At 44.8% G+C, this 20529-nt stretch overlaps 1 protein-coding gene across 1 annotated transcript in view; it reads right to left on the bottom strand.

Moving 5' to 3' along the window:
- LOC146863402 (C-type lectin domain family 4 member K-like) overlaps positions 1 to 20529 on the bottom strand; it is a 483702-nt gene that overhangs the window by 337224 nt on the left and 125949 nt on the right. The window contains exon 2 of the mRNA XM_085642828.1: positions 17037 to 17123. Within this exon, the coding sequence (XP_085498954.1) occupies positions 17037 to 17123 (87 nt within the window). The remainder of the gene's footprint in view (positions 1 to 17036; positions 17124 to 20529) is intronic.

The following is a 20529-nucleotide window of genomic DNA, read 5'->3' as shown; positions in this document are numbered from 1 at the left end:
AAGTAATCGGTGCTGGTGACATGCTGAGGGTCATGTGATCAGTTAGTCAAAATGTCAATACCTCGTAGTTCTCGAAAAAACTTCAAGATATGACGTGCTTCAGAATAAAAACAATGATTTAAGGTGACTATAAAACCATGCGTAGTGACTCGGTGCATTTAAGACACAGCAGGAAATTAGACCGACTTTTCCGCTGTGAAATGGAACCGTGACGTGCTGTTCTACGAAGACGCTTGTGTTCAAATAAACCTGATTTTGGCGTACAATAAAAACATGCATAATGACCCAGTGCGAAAAGACACAACGGGAATATTTAAACCAATATTTTGTAACGTGTTAGTGCTGCAATACCGCTTACATTTCTAGTGCGAATAAGAAGCGTGCGCTGCTTACCGAAACAGTGTTGGAAAACGTCCTGGCTATGGAAATGGGAACGCTGAAAACTTGGCGTTCTACTCAAAATTTAAATACGCGTAACATGCAGACGTCTTAAAGGAAAAGTGATCTATAAGGGTGTTGCTCACTCACTTATGTGGGCTGACCACAGTGCTGACTAGTCGCCGGGATACTTTCCCTGAACTGAACTGACCGGTGTTTTACCAGCCAGGGCAGGATGTTTAAGCCCACGCCAACAAAACAAGCATTTGCAATGCGATAGGACTCGCATTTACTCTCTACCTATTGCATTGCAAACGGGAGTGCTGACGGGCAGGGGGCAAGAAGGCGAGAAGGCACAAACAATGGGAGGGGGGAGAGAAGGCATGGACAGTGGGGGGTAGAGAAGTCAGGGAAGAAAAGAGTGCTCATGCAACACTCAAAGTAAAGGGGCCAATAGCCACGGAAGGATACAAATGATGATATGGCATAATAAGGTGGGACTAACAAGCCTGATTATCAATCAGAAGACAGAATTTATGAAGGACAAACACAGAAGCCAATGAGAAATATGGGCGGAGAGTGAGGGAAGCTTGTCTCCCCATACTGGACTAATGCATGCCTTGCAGAGCGAGCAGCGCATGCACACTGCCGCAAAAGCTCGACCTAAAAAGGAGAATAATAATAATAATAATGATGGAGAAAAAGCTATTTGGATCATAATCTAATGTAAAAATCAGACAAACCTGTTCCATATACAGTCTAGTTTCTGAAGTGAACGCACCCCTCTAGTTTTAGCTAATGCTCGCTCACTCTCATATAGATCCTTCATAATTGCCCACCATTCTAATGCAACAGAGGGATCCAGCGAGATCCGCCAATAGAATATTGGAAAAAAAGATCTCAAACCCGTTAGCTGCCTCTTTGTGACCCAACATAATTTCTTTTGTATTAGGAGATAAATCTGACCCCAGATGACTACCAATAATTTGTGTAACTTCCTCCCAGAATGTATCAAGTTTGGGGCAAGTGCAAAAATGTACAATATGTGCTGCAATCATACCACTTTTCGGGCAAAACCTTCTATATCCCACATCTCCCCATATTATTTGTGCCCATTTCAGTAGTGTAATACAGCATACATACAGATATGGATGCAAAATTGCCTCAGTTTTAAGCTACTAGAGGGAATTGCCCCATCCAAAGTATCTAAAGCAGAGACTATGTCTACCGAAGCAATGTTAAAGCTTGACTTCACTTAAAAAAATATGAAGACCATGACCATCTGGATGTCACTGAGCTTTGTATGAAAACAAGACCTGACATTGTCGATGAGACTTTGCCTGATCCAGATCACCTCCTCTTTGTTGATGGTTAATGCTTAAGAGACAATGAAGGAAATTTGAGAGAAAAGATTGCTGACTTTACCATCTCTGGAGTGGTGGAAGCTGCTTGGTTACAGGAAGTACACTCAGCACAAGTGGCTGAAAATATTGCCTTGACCTGTGCATGTCTTGTCACTGAAGAAATCCAGCCACAATCTATACCGATAGCCAGTACGGTTTCAGTGTGATTCATGATTTTGGACAGCCATGGTCGTGGAGAGGGTTCCTAACGTCATCTGGGTCACCGATACAAAATGGGGAGTATGTTCGACAGCTGTTGGAAGCTTTACAATTGTCAAGAGAAGTGGCTGTCGTTAAATGCACAGCCCATGGAAGGGGAGATGATTTTGTTACCATTGGAAATAGGTATGCTGATGAAGTCTCATGCTACTGTGTTTTTCATGCATGTATTTACAATGTGGAATATACTAGCGAGAGTAGAGAGAAGACCAAACTCAACATGATGCTAGCAGCTGCTGACACAAGTGGATGTAGTGAGGCTATGCAAATGGAGGTCACAGAGGAGGAACAAGCAGGTTGGATCAGAGCAGGTTGTGAGAAATGGAAAGACGATATTTGGATGTCAGCTGATGGCAGGGCAGTATTACTGGATTGTTTGTTACATACAATGGCAAGGCTTTGAAGTTTATTTTATTAATGCATAGTTATTTAATACCGTAGCATACAAAATAATTCATTTTATTAGTGATACATAAGACAACATTATATCAAAATTTAGCACCTAAATCACTGCTGTAAAACCATATACTATTTAAAAATATATAAACAAATAACAAATAAAACAACTCTTTCCAACTATTCTGAGGACCAGTAGATATTTAATCTTCCGAAAAAGAATGTGCCCTATGCAGTAATTAAAGTGGAATGATATGTGCAATCAGTAGATATTTTATCTTCCGAAAAAGAATTTGCCCTATGCAGTAATTAAAGTGGAATGATATTTGCAATACTATATAAAATATAAAACATGGGATTTTAGCAAAACAAGATATGACATATGAGTATACTTAAAATATCGTATACAATCTCATGTGCCCACCAAATGCTCCGCTGTACTCAATAATAATTTTTTTCCAGCTATATTTACAAATTTAGTATACCGACAATTTATCATTGGGTCAGTGGGTCTTAGACATGAAATGACCACTTCCCTGCTCGTTAAAATTATTTTTCAATAGTTTTCTTCTTTCATTTATCAGTCCCGAGCATACACATACAATGTGAACAATGTTCTCAATCCCTTTATTACACAGTCTACAGGGTGTTCTTGTAGATATCTTATTCCATTCATGTTCTTCTCCTGGAGTTTTGCCGAGACGGAGGTGCATAAAATCAGTTTTCAATTTCCTTGACCAGTCAGCTTCTACGTATGGTTGGATTTTAAGAGATTTATATCCATTAATAACCGACCAGCATGGGCTCTGCTAGCACATTTCTCCTAATCCTTTACGACAGATGCTTTCTTTATTATCTAATTGATTACTTTTTCTAAAGCAGTTGGAGAGAATTAGCCCATATTAATTGGATATCCAATTCATTTATGGCCGTATATACATAAATATGGGCAGGTGCATTTTTGTTTTGTTGCATCTCCTGCCACTAAGCTTTCCATAAATAATTTTCAGAGGCAGTTCTTATTCTGTTCCAGGCTTTTACATGTCCCCATCCTTGCTATTATTTGATTTGTAAGCCTGAATGCCAGTCTTATTTGGGCTGGGGATGCTTTCAGTGGGAGATGGAAGAGAGATCTGAATACTTTAGAGAAGATCAGATATAAAAGAGCTGCATCCCTGCCACGAAGTGCTTCACTACCGTAAGTAATTGTTGGAAGGAGTCTAGCTGAGATCACTTTCAAAAGTGTTGCATAATTGGGATCTTCTAACGTCCTTTGTAGGATGGGGAATGCCGTAGTCAAGGAGATAGCTTTTCTCTTCAAGTCATCTTTATGCTGTTTAAAGGTAGCCCGATGATCAAAAAGTACTCCCAAATATTTGTATGTTATAGTCTGCTCCAGTTAATTTGTTTCTAAGAACCATTTATACTTTGTTATTTTTCTACTCACTTCCATGGTCCTTGTCTTCTTTAGATTGACTATCAATCTATTTGCTGTAGAATATAGAAAAAGTCGATCTATTAGTCGCTGCAAGCCAATTTCTGTCTGGGTAAGTAATATGACATCATCTGCATACTGAAGGTTGGATATGGGTGTGGAGCCCAATTTTTGGGGATGAGAATTTACTTTATCCAGATCAATTGTGAGGTCAGCTAAGAATACATTGAATAGATATGTAGCAAGGACACAGCTCTGTTTTAGGCCCTGCTGTGTCTCTATTTTCTTTGATAGCCTAGATCCATCTCATTTTCTTACCCTCACATAAGTATCCATGTATAACAGCTATATGGCTTTTAAAAGGTTGTGATTCATTGAGTCAAAAGCAGCTTTGTAGTTCACATAGCACAAATATAGTGCCTGGTTCTTGTTTTTCAATGTATTTTTGATACCGCCAGTAAGTTTGCTTCCATACCTTGGTATTTGGAAAATCCCGTCTGATTCAGAGGTATGACATTGTCATCCTTTGACCATTCCAACAATTCACTAAGAAGCAGCTTGGCAAAATATTTGACATCAACATCTTGCAGGGCAATTAGATGATCATTTTGCAGCTGGTGCCTATTTCTTTCTTTAAAGACTGGGTTAATTTTCGATCCCCTCCATAAGTCAGGAACCATCTCATTTTGTAGTGCAGAATTGTATACCTCGAATAACTTCTATGCCCAGAATGCTATATTTGATATATGGCCTCCAATGGCAAGGCAAATTCATGGAGCAGCTCACAGAGGAAGGGGTGCTATGGTGAGATTGTTCAGACAGACCTGCTTCAATCAAAGGTTTTGAGTGATTACGGAAGCTATGTATCATCGGTATGTCACATGCCAACAAATGAATGCTGGGAAGAAGACGTTGTTGCCTTGAGCCACATTGGCAGATCGGGGTCCCTTTAATGGGATCCAAATAGATTTTTTGGAGATGTCTGTGTATAATGGATTAAAATACATTCTGGTTGTTGTGTAAATCTTTTTTCAATGGGTCGAAGCCTACCTGACTAGAAGGTGTGATAGCCTCAAAGTTTCGAAGTAGTTGCTGAGGGAACTCCTTCCTAGATTCGGATTTCCAACTAAATTGGAGTGGGATACATGAACACATTTCACCAATGAAGTTATGAAGTTGAGGTGCACCGTCTTGAATGTGGGTCAAAGACTGCATTGTAGCTATAGGCCAGAAGCATCAGGAATGGTGGAGCAAATCAACGGTACCTTGAAATCGAGGTTGGCTAATGTGTGTGCTTCGACATCTTTGAAGTGGCCTGATGCATTACCTTTAGTGTTAATGAGTCTGTGCAGCATTCCTGACAGGAGAATTGGGTTGTCGCCTCATGAGATACTTATAGAAAGAGCAATGCGTTTGCCTGCCATACCTCCTACCGCATTAGTGAACATCACAGATGATTTGATCCTTGACTACTATAAAGGATTGGCAGACGTGGTTCATTCTGTGTTACATCAGGTTGAAGCAGAGACTGCACAGACTTCAAAAGATCTCTGCCACAACCTAAATACATGAGATTGGGTTCTCCTCAGAAAGCATGTGCGTAAAACCTGTCTTGATTCTCGTTTGCGTGGGCCATATCAAGTGATACCGGTGACTACCACTGCTGTGAAGTGTGGCGGAGTGCTGAATTGGGTCCATGCCTCTCACACTCGACGAGTCTTAGGTCCCTCTGATGAAAGAGCCCCTCTCCCAGATGAACTTCCAGCTGTGACCTAGGGGGCATGGGAGGGGACAAGCCAAGCTGTAGAGGTGCCTGAAGAGGTTGGATATGCACCAGATTCATCTGAGGGGGTAAAGCTACCCAAGACCCTGGCATAGACTCTAAGGATGCAGTAACGTTGCGAGTGACAGAGTTTGACTCAGTGGAAGAGACTGGTCTGACAAGTGGTTATGCGCAGTTAAGGAAGAGAGATGCTGTAGGTGAAACATGGCCTGTGAGATAGAGAAGAAGAAACCTGAGACTTGCATCTGAAAAAGAACTTGCACCAATAGGTCAATCTTCAGAGCCCGATCTAAATGAGACCAAACAAAACAGAGAGTGCGAAAAGACCCAGTAGAGCTTGAGTGCCTTGTTGGAGCTATTCCTCTCTCGATTGGACTTCACTAGTTGCAAATGCCATGGAAAGCGAGGTCAGACATTTCAGTGCTGATTGTCGAGATCTTATTGTGAGTTCCTGGGATTTTTGTCAATGACTGTACCTTTCCCACCAAGGCTAAGCGGCTTACGGAATCTGATTCTGGAAGACATTGAATTCCCGAGCTTCAGTGCACCACAATCCCCTCAAGAGATTGCACCATCAAATGCTAAACTGTTACAACGAGTCATTGAGGAAATTGGCTCTGACCTGATAAGGGTTGTGAATTGAACTGTGAGTTATAGATAATTTGTTTGGAGATGATAACCTAGGCCTGAGTGGAAGAAGAATACATTTAGGGATAACAGTGTAGAAGTAGAAGAAGTAGAAAGAGGGCTAGGGAGCTCTTCCAAGATGTATAAATATTGTAACAAAGACTGTTGAAAATAACTTTCCAAGATTGCAAAAAGGAAGTTGCTCGAGAACAGTGTTATACGTGGATAGAGGCAGAGAAAAGAGGCTGTGTGTTGATCCTCTGTGATCTGAGCTACTCTAAAATAGAGTCTGGAAATTCGAATTGTAGGCACAAATGACTTGCAGGTGCCCTCATTGTAGGGGTAGTTGTAGTAATAGCTGTACTTGTTATAGAGTCATTTTTAAGTTCACCTGGGTGCAATGAGCATGGGGTGTGGGTACACAGGACATCTGGACCTACCACTGCTGTTTCAATGGAGGGTACATTAGGATCTGAGAAAGGCTTAATAGAGCAAACTAGTTGCTTCCTTCATGTAGGCCTACACAAGGGGGATTATACATTGAATGCTTATGCTAAATTGCTACACGAATACGTAGACACTATGAAGATTGCTATGTGTTCATGCAATTACCTGCCTTGATTGAGGAGGGAATACAATACCATTACTTGCCCTTGACTTATGGAATTAGTTGTAGTCTACTCCTTAGTATGTTTTATGGAAAAGGCCATTACGAGTACTATTTTTCAAACTATGATGCGGTACTTTCAGAAATACCTGTATATATACATCAGAATAAATACAATTACTATAAGAGAGTAGAAAGAATGGAAAATTACTTCTCACCAATGACGACAATAGACACTGTTTACGAGCATAGGCATAGCTCAACATGCATATTAATAGATATAGAAAAGAAATTAGTAGATCAAGTAGAAGATAGACGTATGGGATTAGTTAATAATGTCGACAATAAGGACAAGGATTCTGATTGGACCAAGGAGAAGTTAGCTCATAAAGCTAAGGGTAGTTCTGTTCCTACTGCTTTAGGCAACAATGAGGAAATCTTTTGCATACGTCAAGCTGAGTCATTACGGTTCATTATTTGTGGGACAGAGTGTGTGTGATCATATCTTCTTAGTACTGGTCCTTGGATGAAGTTTTTGCAAGAATCAGTTTGAATTGTGCCAGAAGAGTATATTTTGTGTGTGGAAAGAATGCACAGGTTCGATTAATGAGCAAACGGTAGGGTAGTTGTTATTTGGTGGTTGTGTTTTTGAAAGTATACAATGTGGATGACTTGGAGAGTTCTGTAGGAAAGTTGAACAGCAGAGAAAATGCAGACTGAATGCTGGAGAGGTGTGGAGAGGTGTGGGAGATATAATTGGAGCGATAATACCTAGTCTGGGAGTGGCGTTGAATGGCATCAAGATTTGAAGGCTGTCTACTAATGGATACATTATCTGACAACACAGCTCAGTCTTCGCTATGGGGAGACGGTCTCGATAAGGGCAATGGTGATGTAGAATGGCCTTGCATTAGATGTGTTGCTTGCAAAAGAAGGGGGAGTATGTCGGATGCTGAAGGTCCAACAGTGTTGTACTTATATCCCTGATAGAAGTAAAGATCTGAGGGGATATATTAATAACATTACTGATATACATCATGAAATACAGCACTTGACAGCTGAAGGAGTTTGGGTTAAGATTGCAAAAGGATTTGGTGGAGTTGGAAATTGGCTCTCAAATTTGGGAAGTGGAATCTTTAGATACATCTTGAAACCGATAATGATTGCTATTTTTTTTTTGTTAATCCTTTTTATTGGATTTCATCAGCATACACGTCATACAGTAAGCACACTTCATACTTGACTGCTGTGGTATTATAATCAACATTAACAGTGTCATGACAATGAGCAGCGGGACAATTGAGCAAGTAATTAATCAGTCAAACTATGGAGGAAGACCTCCCGAACACCGCCGCCGGAGCAGCCGGGAGGGAACACGAAAGCGGTCGTTGGTAAGGTTACCTCGTTTCTCCGACCCGTATGACAGTCTCTAGTTCATAGTACCCTGCAAGAGGTTTCAGCAAATTGCAATCCAGGTTCCAAACTGAACTTGGGGGTCTGTAACTTAGGGAATGAGGGGTCGGGGGATAAGGGGGTGGGCTTGGGATCACATAAGGCATGAGCAAGTGTAGTGTAGTGCCATTCCATAACCTGTGGGCCTTTTTCCCTATCCTGTTCAATATCGTGTGTCCTGGATGGTGGCCCGGTTAGTGGGCTGGAGTAGCAGGGGGGGGGAAGGTGGTACATGGACGGATTAACATGCGCTTGGTCCAGGTGCCACCTGGGTGTCTAGCTGGCCCTCTGCGCCACTAGCGTGTGTTTGCTTAAAGTCATGTAGGAGCATCGCCCATTCTAGTGAAATGAGACGCCGTCGTATGCCACGAGCTTCCTCCTGACGGATGAGGTCTTCTTCAGCTGAGGCCCATTTCTTCACCGCCCCCCACCATGCCGCTATTGGGGGACACTCTGTTGCGTGCCAGTGCATTACCACACTGCGTTTCGCTAGAAGCATGGCCAGCAGAGCGAATTTGGTCTCAACCTTCTTTCGTTTATTGCGTTTAAAGATGCCTAGAGCGCATGCCTCCCATGTGTGAAAATCTGTTAGGCCTGTGACTGTTTGTAGGGTAGTGTGCACTGTCGTCCATAGGGTTTGTATCACGGGGCATGTCCAAAACATGTGTATAAATGGGGCATCCGGAGTGTGGCAGCGGGGGGCATTCAAAGTGGGATGACGGGTAAAAGCGTTGTTGAGACTTTACCGAAGGGTCTCAACAGGTCCAATTGACGGAGGCAAGCCGAGTCAAGGTTATTCAGGCTCCTCCACCCCGGCAGACCATGAGGCTAATTTTGCTTTGTAGTGATGATCGTTATATACCTATGTACAACGCTAAGTTAGCATAACCGCGTTAGATGTTAGAAAGCCATCTTGCCGCTTTTGCTGCTTTTGCACCCGGCACTGTAGTCACATGTTATTAGAATTGAGAAATGCTTACTCGACTTTGCTTCACATGAGAACTGTCTGTTGTTAACATCTTAAACAGTGAATAGCGACCTTGGTCTGTACAGAGTGTAACAGAAACAGTCTGGATCGCTAGACGGTGCATATTGTTGAGTTCAGGTTGATCGGCCCACTAGTTTAGCCATAACACGCACGCAGCTGCAAATGCCTGAAAGTCGAATGCTTTTGGTATTGCAGTGTTGCATGTTTTTCAGCACATTCGGAAGAAGAGCGTTCCTAGGAGCAGAGCATGGCTGATCCTGTGATGTGAACTCTCTGAGCTGATCTATACGGTATGGGGTTCCCCATTCAAGCCTAGAGACCTTTTATTAGTCTAATAATACTATTAGTGTGTTAGAGAAAGGAAGGTGGCCTAGAGCCACTGTCATTTTATTATGATTGCTCCTTTCATTTTCTATGGCATTGTAACTATGCTGATGGTTTTGATTTTAATCGTTTGTCTGCTAATGTTAGCCAAACTGCTGCATATTAGGACACAAGGTTTATAAAATAAACTCTTTAAACTTTTCCCGTGTTTCTGTTTAATCTCTACATTGGGACCGCCAAGCTAAATCTCGGATAACGAATGGGACACTGATGCTGGCCGGATAGGGGTTCTGGGTTCTGAGGTGAGCTTTTGGTACACCGCAACTCACTGAGGGCCTGGGTTCCTGCGCATAGTTCTGCGCATAAGCAGAATCCCTGCAACATGGCGCACCTAACGTTTGGTCTATTGATTTGAGACGCCTTAGTAGTGCTTGTATTAGTCCACAACACCCTCGCTCTCGTTTCCGGATAACGGGAGTGACGGTTTAACCTACCTGTGTTTCGACTAAATAGGTTCATTCAAGCTTGAAAATTAAAAAGGTTATTTCATCTGAACCCTAGTGCTACTGTTTATTGTAGATTTATTGTTGGAGTCCTAATGGCGGTCGATATTCCGGCTCATAGCCGGGCACCCCTGAAACGTCATCTGGCGCAGTATGGGGTGCCAAACGATGGTATGGCTGTGATTTTTGTAGTAAGTGCTGATGCGTTGTTTCCGTTTGAGTTGTTCTACTCTTGGGTTACTTTGCCGGCGGTGAGTGATGACGATGATACGTTCCACACCTATACTGCCACGGCGTTACCAGCTAACTATACGCCATATAGGACTCAGGAAATACCTATTTCTGCCTGGCAACATAACATTTGGTTTAATGGCGCCCTTCCCCATGCGGTTATACCGGCGAGAATGGGCCCTTTGTCAATCCCGGGGGCCACATGGCCGGTGTTAGCCGGATTTACGCCTCATCCCCGCTACCTGCAGGTAACGGTGGATCAGTTGCGTGTACTACACACTGCCCTTATTACAGTGTATAGGGCTCTGGTGCAGTACGTGTCACGCAACGTGCAGGTGGTCGCTACTGCCGTTGCGGGACAACCGACGGACCACCACGCGGTGGTTATTAGTCCTGTTATGGTCAATTCGGTAGTGGGCAAGCGACCCCAAATAAGGGATAATTTCCCTTATTGGCTTGCTGAGAAATTTGATCAAATAGAAGCGGTTTATCCGCGTACATCTCCTGTGGACAAGCACAGGATCCTTACCATTGCTTTGCCTAAAGACTTGGTCCCAGATATGGCAGATTGCGAAAACTGGGGTAAGGTCTTTGCAGCGACATATGCGAAGTGCTTTGGCACTCCGTCTCTGTCGGTACTGCCCTCCGTGATTAAACGTGTTCAAGAGAATCATGGTGCGGAGGCTGCTATTGAATTGGGAATGCGGCTTGTCGGCGTGTTCGATGTGGTTGCTACCATGATCATGGGTAACCTCAAAGGAGATGCTATGCAATTCCAAGTGCTTAATAAATTAGAGACAGTGAACGAAGAGGACAGGCCGAGGGAATTCGCAAAAATTATCGCGAACGCCTATAGACAAATTGGTCGTAGCGCCTTAGGTGTTAAACCAACTGTGAAGAATCCTGATTCGATTCAGCAGACAAAGGCAAACTCGTCTGGTAAGGACGATCGCCCTAATTTTCCAAAACAAAGTTGGAGGGCGAAAAAGCAGGAAAAGCAGCAACAGAAACAGGGGTCCTGTCCTGCCTCTCCAGTTCAGTCAAGTAGTGAGCGCACTTATGATCTGCGTGATCGTGCTACTATAAAGTCACCTGATCGATTTCAGGTTTCTGACCAACGTTCTCCTCGTTCTTCACAGGAAACATCGGCTTCACAGTCCGATGGCGGAGGCGGTGGCAAAAGTCGGGGTACATCACAGCAACGTGAGCAGTCCCGACCGACCGACGGCAAAGGCAAGCAAGAAGACTCTGCACGTCAACGACCCCCGTTTCAGAAGAAAAAAGTTGCTGCACTGACAGCGAGGTATGCCTCAGATGGTACGGACGCAGCTTCTGAACCTAACATGGGTGCTAACGCTGTTGGACATCGCGGCGGAAGTTACAGTAGTGCGACAAGCACTGCGTCCATATCTGGTGGCGACAGCAACTGATATATTTGTAAATATTGAAACTGCTGACACTCGTGTGTCTCCCCCTGACAGACTGAGGGTGATATACAACGCACAATTCAAGGGTTTTTTGGGATAATCTGACCTCTACCTATGATATTCTGTTGGCGGAGGCAGATTGGCCCCCGGCTTTCGTTTTAGCTGCTCCTAGAGGGGAGGAGGTAATCCTCCCGTCATTTGCGCACACAGTGCCTAAGGTCCTAGCTGATAAGTATGCCGGGGAATGGGCTCAGGTGCAAGCGCTCTTTAGCCCACTGATTTGCATATGGCCATGTCTGAACTGGGGTGGCAGAGTGTGCTAAAGAACGGTGATGGATCAAACCCAGATCTGTTGACTGGGTGTGAGTGTTTGATTGGTTCTGATGCTCCGTCCATCACCACCCCTTTTTGTACCGCTTTGTTTGCCATAAGTTGGCAGGGTATGCTCAGACGTGAGTCCCTTGCTCACTTTGCCACTGGATTCAAGCAAGCCTGGCTGAAGACGGCTGAAATGCCAGAAACCGGTCCTAGGAAGCTTGTTTCCGGTCCAGGGAAGGCATGGCTTGGCAGGTCGGGCTGGACTTTTCCCATGAGGCACAGGGTCAGACTGATTTGCATATGGCCATGTCTGAACAGGGGTGGCAGAGTGTACTAAAGAACGGTGATGGATCAAACCCAGATCTGTTGACTGGGTGTGAGTGTTTGATTGGTTCTGATGCTCCGTCCATCACCACCCCTTTTTGTACCGCTTTGTTCGCCATAAGTTGGCAGGGTATGCTCAGACGTGAGTCCCTTGCTCACTTTGCCACTGGATTCAAGCAAGCCTGGCTGAAGACGGCTGCAATGCCAGAAACCGGTCCTAGGAAGCTTGTTTCCGGTCCAGGGAAGGCATGGCTTGGCAGTTCGGGCTGGACTGTTCCCATGAGGCACAGGGTCAGACTGATCTGCATATGGCTATGTCTGAACTGGGGTGGCAGAGTGTGCTGAAGAACGGTGATGGATCAAACCCAGATCTGTTGACTGGGTGTGAGTGTTTGATTGGTTCTGATGCTCCGTCCATCACCACCCCTTTTTGTACCGCGTGGTTCGCCATAAGTTGGCAGGGTATGCTCAGACGTGAGTCCCTTGCTCACTTTGCCACTGGATTCAAGCAAGCCTGGCTGAAGACGGCTGAAATGCCAGAAACCGGTCCTAGGAAGCTTGTTTCCGGTCCAGGGAAGGCATGGCTTGGCAGTTCGGGCTGGACTGTTCCCATGAGGCACAGGGTCAGACTGATTTGCATATGGCCATGTCTGAACTGGGGTGGCAGAGTGTGCTAAAGAACGGTGATGGATCAAACCCAGATCTGTTGACTGGGTGTGAGTGTTTGATTGGTTCTGATGCTCCGTCCATCACCACCCCTTTTTGTACCGCTTTGTTCACCATAAGTTGGCAGGGTATGCTCAGACGTGAGTCCCTTGCTCACTTTGCCACTGGATTCAAGCAAGCCTGGCTGAAGACGGCTGAAATGCCAGAAACCGGTCCTAGGAAGCTTGTTTCCGGTCCAGGGAAGGCATGGCTTGGCAGTTCGGGCTGGACTGTTCCCATGAGGCACAGAGTCAGACTGATTTGCATATGGCCATGTCTGAACTGGGGTGGCAGAGTGTGCTAAAGAACGGTGATGGATCAAACCCAGATCTGTTGACTGGGTGTGAGTGTTTGATTGGTTCTGATGTTCCGTCCATCACTACCCCTTTTTGTACCGCTTTGTTTGCCATAAGTTGGCAGGGTATGCTCAGACGTGAGTCCCTTGCTCACTTTGCCACTGGATTCAAGCAAGCCTGGCTGAAGACGGCTGTAATGCCAGAAACCGGTCCTAGGAAGCTTGTTTCCGGTCCAGGGAAGGCATGGCTTGGCAGTTCGGCCTGGACTGTTCCCATGAGGCACAGGGTCAGACTAATTTGCATATGGCCATGTCTGAACTGGGGTGGCAGAGTGTGCTGAAGAACGGTGATGGATCAAACCCAGATCTGTTGACTGGGTGTGAGTGTTTGATTGGTTCTGATGCTCCGTCCATCACCACCCCTTTTTGTACCGCTTTGTTCGCCATAAGTTGGCAGGGTATGCTCAGACGTGAGTCCCTTGCTCACTTTGCCACTGGATTCAAGCAAGCCTGGCTGAAGATGGCTGAAATGCCAGAAACCGGTCCTAGGAAGCTTGTTTCCGGTCCAGGGAAGGCATGGCTTGGCAGTTCGGGCTGGACTGTTCCCATGAGGCACAGGGTCAGACTGATTTGCATATGGCCATGTCTGAACTGGGGTGGCAGAGTGTGCTAAAGAACGGTGATGGATCAAACCCAGATCTGTTGACTGGGTGTGAGTGTTTGATTGGTTCTGATGCTCATCCATCACCACCCCTTTTTGTACCGCTTTGTTCCCCATAAGTTGGCAGGGTATGCTCAGACGTGAGTCCCTTGCTCACTTTGCCACTGGATTCAAGGAAGCCTGGCTGAAGACGGCTGATATGCCAGAAACCGGTCCTAGGAAGCTTGTTTCCGGTCCAGGGAAGGCATGGCTTGGCAGTTCGGGCTGGACTGTTCCCACGAGGCACAGGGTCAGACTGATTTGCATATGGCCATGTCTGAACTGGGGTGGCAGAGTGTGCTAAAGAACGGTGATGGATCAAACCCAGATTTGTTGACTGGGTGTGAGTTTTGATTGGTTCTGATGCTCCGTCTATCACCACCCCTTTTTGTACCGCTTTCTTCGCCATAAGTTGGCAGGGTATGCTCAGACGTGAGTCCCTTGCTCACTTTGCCACTGGATTCAAGCAAGCCTGGCTGAAGACGGCTGAAATGCCAGAAACCCGTCCTAGGAAGCTTGTTTCCGGTCCAGGGAAGGCATGGCTTGGCAGTTCGGGCTGGACTGTTCCCATGAGGCACAGGGTCAGACTGATTTGCATATGGTCATGTCTGAACTGGGGTGGCAGAGTGTGCTAAAGAACGGTGATGGATCAAACCCAGATCTGTTGACTGGGTGTGAGTGTTTGATTGGTTCTGATGCTCCGTCTATCACCACCCCTTTTTGTACCGCTCTGGCATGAAGCCAGGCACTATTTAGATCATTGCTGGAAAGCAAAATGATTTGCCTATGAACTAAAAGGGTGTGAGACACTTTGTTTTTTTTCTTAGACTAGAGAAAATTCAAAAAGCAACTGCCCCCTTGCTGGGGCACAGACACACACAGCTTCCTCTCCTAATTCTTCTCTTGGACAGAGAAGCACTGTGAGATGAAACCGAATCTGGAAATTGGGACACACAGAAAAGGCACTGAGAGCATTCCTAATCTAACGTGCTCAAGTCACCACCTTCTGTTCATTTCTTCTGTTTGTGGGGTGGCATGAGTGTTGGGATGAAGGGTGATGGAACCAGGGAAAAAACCTCCAGTCCTCTTTCCCTCCTCCTTCTCTTGCAACCAACAGAAAAAGTGGTTCAAGATGGTGGGCATGGCTAGGAAGAAATATATGCCCTTAGTCTCCCCCATAGCCATGCCCACTAGCTTGATCCTTGAATTGACCTGAGAGGGTCTAGAGAATCCCTCCTGGGCTTATCCAATGTGTGTGTTACATTCTTAGTGACATGAAACACAGAAATGAGCTCCGCCTCATTCAGGAGTTTTCTAGTGCCCCGAACTGATCAGGTACTGGCAAACACCTTCTCCCCAACTCCAGGACAAAGAAGAGTATGTATCCCGTGGGGGGTTTGTGGGGGTTCATAAAACATTTTAACAGAACACATTGCCTCGGGGCAGCAATGTGGACAATGACATATATAAGCCCAAATGATGTCCTAGCGCGGTGTATGTTTGGCATTCAGACCTGCTGAAAGTGATTTAAAGGATCCAACTGATTTCAAACCTTCATTTGCAGGAAAAGGATCTTACTACTTTCATTGATCTTGACTATTTCTCACCTGCTTTATCTGCCGCAACACACACACCACTGGATATTTTCAGCTTGTGCACTGCACTCGCTTGCATGGCGAGTTGATGCATATCTTCAGGGCACATAGAGACGCTAAATTGTGGCACAAAACAAAGGGAATATTGCAAATGTTCCTAGAGAAAACTAGCATCATGCTCAGCTGCAATGTGTCCTGAGGAGACAATTACAAAGTGGACAATACACAAAGAAAAACGCAAGGTCTTGAATCATGAGGTCCAGTTGGGAGATATTTGAGAATCAATATCTATCTGGACTGTAGTTCCTGAGAACAAGGGCCCCGATTCACAGAACTAACTTAAGACAAAATCCTAAACTTACTACCATTTTGGTATTCACAGAAGTCACTTACTCATTTTGTTATTCACAGAAGTTAGGAGTCTTAACTTCTGTGAATACCGAAATGAGTAAGTACCTTCTGTGAATACCAAAATGAGTAAGAGCCTTCTGTGAATACCAAAATGAGTAAGAGCCTTCTGTGAATACCAAAATGGTGGTAAGTTTAGGATTTTGTCTTAAGTTAGTTCTGTGATAGCTGGTAATTGGGGAGGAGCTTTGCTAATTTTTTGGATTATAAATGTTCCCAGGATAATCAGGAATTTCTGTGAGAGTGAGACATCGTAAGATGAGGAAGGTAGCTGAGATTTAAAGTTGTGTTTCCTGACTAATGGTTGCTCTTGATGTAATAGATAACAGTCAAATATTTGTCCACCAGGCACTGCTGTGAGTGTTCGTTACAATGAGAAATGGTCTCTCTTTTCTGTATAAATGTAATCAGATTGTGTGGAACATTACTATTAACATAAAAAAACATTACAGTGTAATGAGATATTGAGGAGTGGACGAAGGCGTGCCTTTGTAAACTAATCAGAATAAGGAAAGAACTACGGGGCATATTATCAAGACAGGTGATAAAATTATCGGCGCTTTAGCAGCAGAAAACTGCTGCTAAAATGGGCTTGATAATATGCTCTATGGAATTCCAATTGAAGCCCATGTTAGATGTCCTTCACATCTAACATGGGCTTCAATTGGAATTCCATAGAGCATATTATCAAGCCCATTATTGCCGTTTTAGCGGCAGTTTTCTGCTGCTAAAGCGGCGATAATTTTATCGCCTGTCTTGATAATATGCCCCTACGTTCAACATTTTGTGATTTTTGTCTGATCTTTTGGCTCTAAACTGAAAAAAAAATATGATTATGAGTTATCCGGGTTGCGATAACAACTGGAAGTGTTTTCCATTTTCGTACTTGTAGTATTAAAAGGATAAGTGGTTACTCACAGATTGTGGTCACTGTGACGAGGGAGATCAGTAGAGTGATAATCAGAACCATGGAAGCCATCATGATCCTTCTTCCAGTCTTGGTTTCTGGGAAAAGAAAGCAATTTAGTGGTTGTAAAGTTTAGTAGCCAACTCACTGAAAGAGAACAGCTTCTAGACAAATGTATTAAAGACAGCTGTGGAAAGATGTTTGAGTTGGAGCAATATACAGAACTTGTCTTCTATTGCAATCATAATAGGTAAATCAAGAACAATTTACTTTTATCCATTCTGGATTTTTGGCTCAACCTTTAATACCAATACACTCTAGTAATACCATTCAATCACCGTTTGGCATTAGTTCAAGTTAAAATTGACAAAGAGATTACAAAAGAACTGAGCAAGAGGCTGTCAAAGTTTACTTTAGGCGCCCCTTAACCCTTCTCACCACCTGCATCTCTGAAAGGTGCAGGGCTTCGATTCTGCACAATCTATGAAGGTTCCAACAAGATGCATTAAACTGCATTACACTGCCTTAAACTGCATCTGCCGAACAGAATTGGTCACGTTTCCTTTTATGAAGTTAGCTTTCACTTAAAATTTACAAATACATGATTCTGAGCGACAAATCCTTACAAAGGATGATTGCTCATTTGTGAGCAACACAAGTCCCCTTTTTACCGAAATTTGGTGCAAAGCAAGAGAGATCCACTACTCCTGAGGCTTGAGCCGAGAGTCTTTCCCTTGGCGCTTTCAGCGTGTTTTAATAGTTTTTAATCTGTTTTAATAATTTTAAACAGAGTGTTTTAAAGCTGTGTTCCTTACCTGTCTCCACTCTCGCTGGCATTCTCCGGGTGAGCGGAGAGCAGTGGTGGGTGTGATCAGATGCGAGCGGACTAATAAGGCTTTCTCGAGACTCGTGTGGAGTCGGGACGCCATTTTGGGGGAATTCCAGGTCAGCGAACTAGTTCCCTGTACCTATAATTTGCAACGCTGGCGCGACCTCGCGGATCCACTACTCCTGAGGCTTGAGCCGGGAGTCTTTCACTTTGCGTTTCCCATTTTCTGAATTGCACTGATTTGACTTGGCGCTTTCAGCGTCTTTTAATAGTTTTTAATGTGTTTTAATAATTTTAAACAGATTGTTTTAAAGCTGTGTTCCTTACCTGTCTCCATTCACGCTGCCATTCTCTGGGGGAGTGGGGAGCAGCGGTGGGTGTGATCAGGGGCGGGCAGACTAAGAAGGCTTTCCCGAGACTCGTGTGGAGTTGGGATGGCATTTTGGGGGGATTCCAGGTCAGCCGACTAGTTCCCTGTACCTATAAAGTGCACCCCTGGCGCGCCACTGGTGCGACAAAGGCAAGCCCGTCTGCGCCCGTCCGCTCTCCACCCATGCTCAGCGCCAGCACCCCTCCCCGTTCCAAACCAGCAGTGGCGGACATCCCTGAATATACTAGATCCTAACTTATGAAACTGACGCCAGTCGGTAAGTCCTCTGGATGTCACGATGCCAGGGTCCGCCTCTGTTATTGCCCCAACTGTAACACTTCGCTGCCCAGGCTTCGTTACCAGCCTATTAAACCTATCAAGGTTGAAGTTCTTAAAGCAAAGTCAGGGGACAACACAATTGTGTTCAAATGTCTGCTGCTTAATGCTAGGTCCATGGTGAAGCACAGTGTGGAATGTGCCCCGCTCATAGAGGGCGAGAACTTTCAAATTGCTTCTTTACTGAAGCATAGACAGATGATAGCTCAGGCACCTACATTGTGAAAGCTACTCCACCAGGGTATCTCTGCCACCACCTCAGTAGGCCATTAAAGAGAGGGGGGGCTTAGCCATAATATATCAGAACTCACTAAAGGCTACCTTTCATACAGCCTCTAATCTGGCCTGTGAGGCTCTCGCCTTCAGCTTCAGACTATCACACCATTACACGTTTAAGGGCATTCTAGTGTACAGACCCCCGGGACCTAGGAGCACTGTCCCAACTTCTATTGGGAACCTGCTGGAAGAGCGGCTGTGTTCAGATTCCTTCACAATCTTGGGAGATTTTAATTACCATTTGGAATTATTGGAGGACCCAGACACAGTGGCCCTCACAGATCTGATGAAGAGTGTTGACCTGAGTCAGAAGGTTACGAGCCCCACGCACATGGCAGGCCACACACTAGATGGAATCTTCTCAAATCACCCGATACTCCTAGCTACCCATAATAGGGCAGAGAAAGGCCCTAAGATCCAGATTCAAAGCAGAGTCTGGAACAAAGTAGAGAGTACAGACTTACAGGCTGTAGTCATGGCCTTGGTTGATCAGTTACCATCTGATCCAGAAGATGCGGTCACTCATTACACATCCTGGGTGGAGTCAGCCTGTAATACATTTGCTGCAGCCAAAAGGACCCATCCCACAGCCCCCTGGTATTCAGAAGAATTGCTGAGACAAAAACTTTCCTGCAAGCTTCTTGAGCGGAGCTGGAGAAAAAATTATAAGGAAGAGGAGAAAAAGAATCACAGACAATGTCTGGATATTTACAAACAACTCCTATTCGAAGCAAAGAAAAAGTTCTTTACAAATCAAATTAACTCTGCAAATAACTCTACTAAAGAACTCTTTAAAACTGTCTCGAGTCTGGGGTCCCCCACTGTGACAAAAGTTGGGACAAGTTAGGAACTTTGCGTTGATATCGCCAAGTTCTTTCTGAACAAGATAGAGGCCATCTTTTTAGACTTTAATCACCCTAACCGGGAGGAAGCAGGGGTGCGGTTGGAGGGAAGGTGGCCAATTTCTTACCCCTCCCCGGTTTTCGATAAATTTGGGCCATTGTCTACAACTGACACTGAGAAGCTGATCCTCTCTGTCCGATCAGGCTCCCCTTATGATCCTTGTCCAGTCTCAGTAATTAAACAGGCACTAGTGCCTGTGGCCCAAGTACTTTCCCCATTGTTCAATACAATATTTGAAGTTGGGCACTTCCTTAGCCCTTGGAAGCTGGCCTCGATATTGCCTTTACTAAAAATGCCTAATTCGGACCCAAAGGAGCCTAATAACTCCCGACCCATATCTCGCCCCCACTTACATGCAAAATTGGTTGAGAAAACCATGATCTCTCAGCTTAGCACCTTTCTATGTGAAACCAATGGTCTGGGTTCAGAGAAGGGCATAGCACAGAATCCGTCCTGATAAAATCTACGGAGGAGATCAGGGAGGCTGTGGACAGGGGAGGCAAAGCTGCTCTGATCATGCTGGACCTGTCTGCAGCCTTTGATACGGTCCATCATGACATACTGATGGAACGTTTGTCTGCATGCGGTATCCAGGGCATAGCTTATGATCCCCTAAGATCTTTTTTGTTGGACAGATCTCAAACTGTGGCACTGGGTAACTTTAATTCCAAACCTTTCTTGCTGCCGTGTGGAGTACCTCAGGGGTCCTCCCTTAGCCCCACTCTTTTAAATATTTATGCCTCCTCTCTGGCTACCCTGATTAGGTCATTTGGCTTCAGCCTGACTTCGT

Source organism: Triturus cristatus, chromosome 2_2, assembly GCF_964204655.1.
Source record: "Triturus cristatus chromosome 2_2, aTriCri1.1, whole genome shotgun sequence".
NCBI classification, from domain to species: Eukaryota; Metazoa; Chordata; class Amphibia; order Caudata; family Salamandridae; genus Triturus; species Triturus cristatus.
Note: the sequence above shows the minus strand (reverse complement) of the source record. Positions and strands in the feature narration are given on the sequence as shown.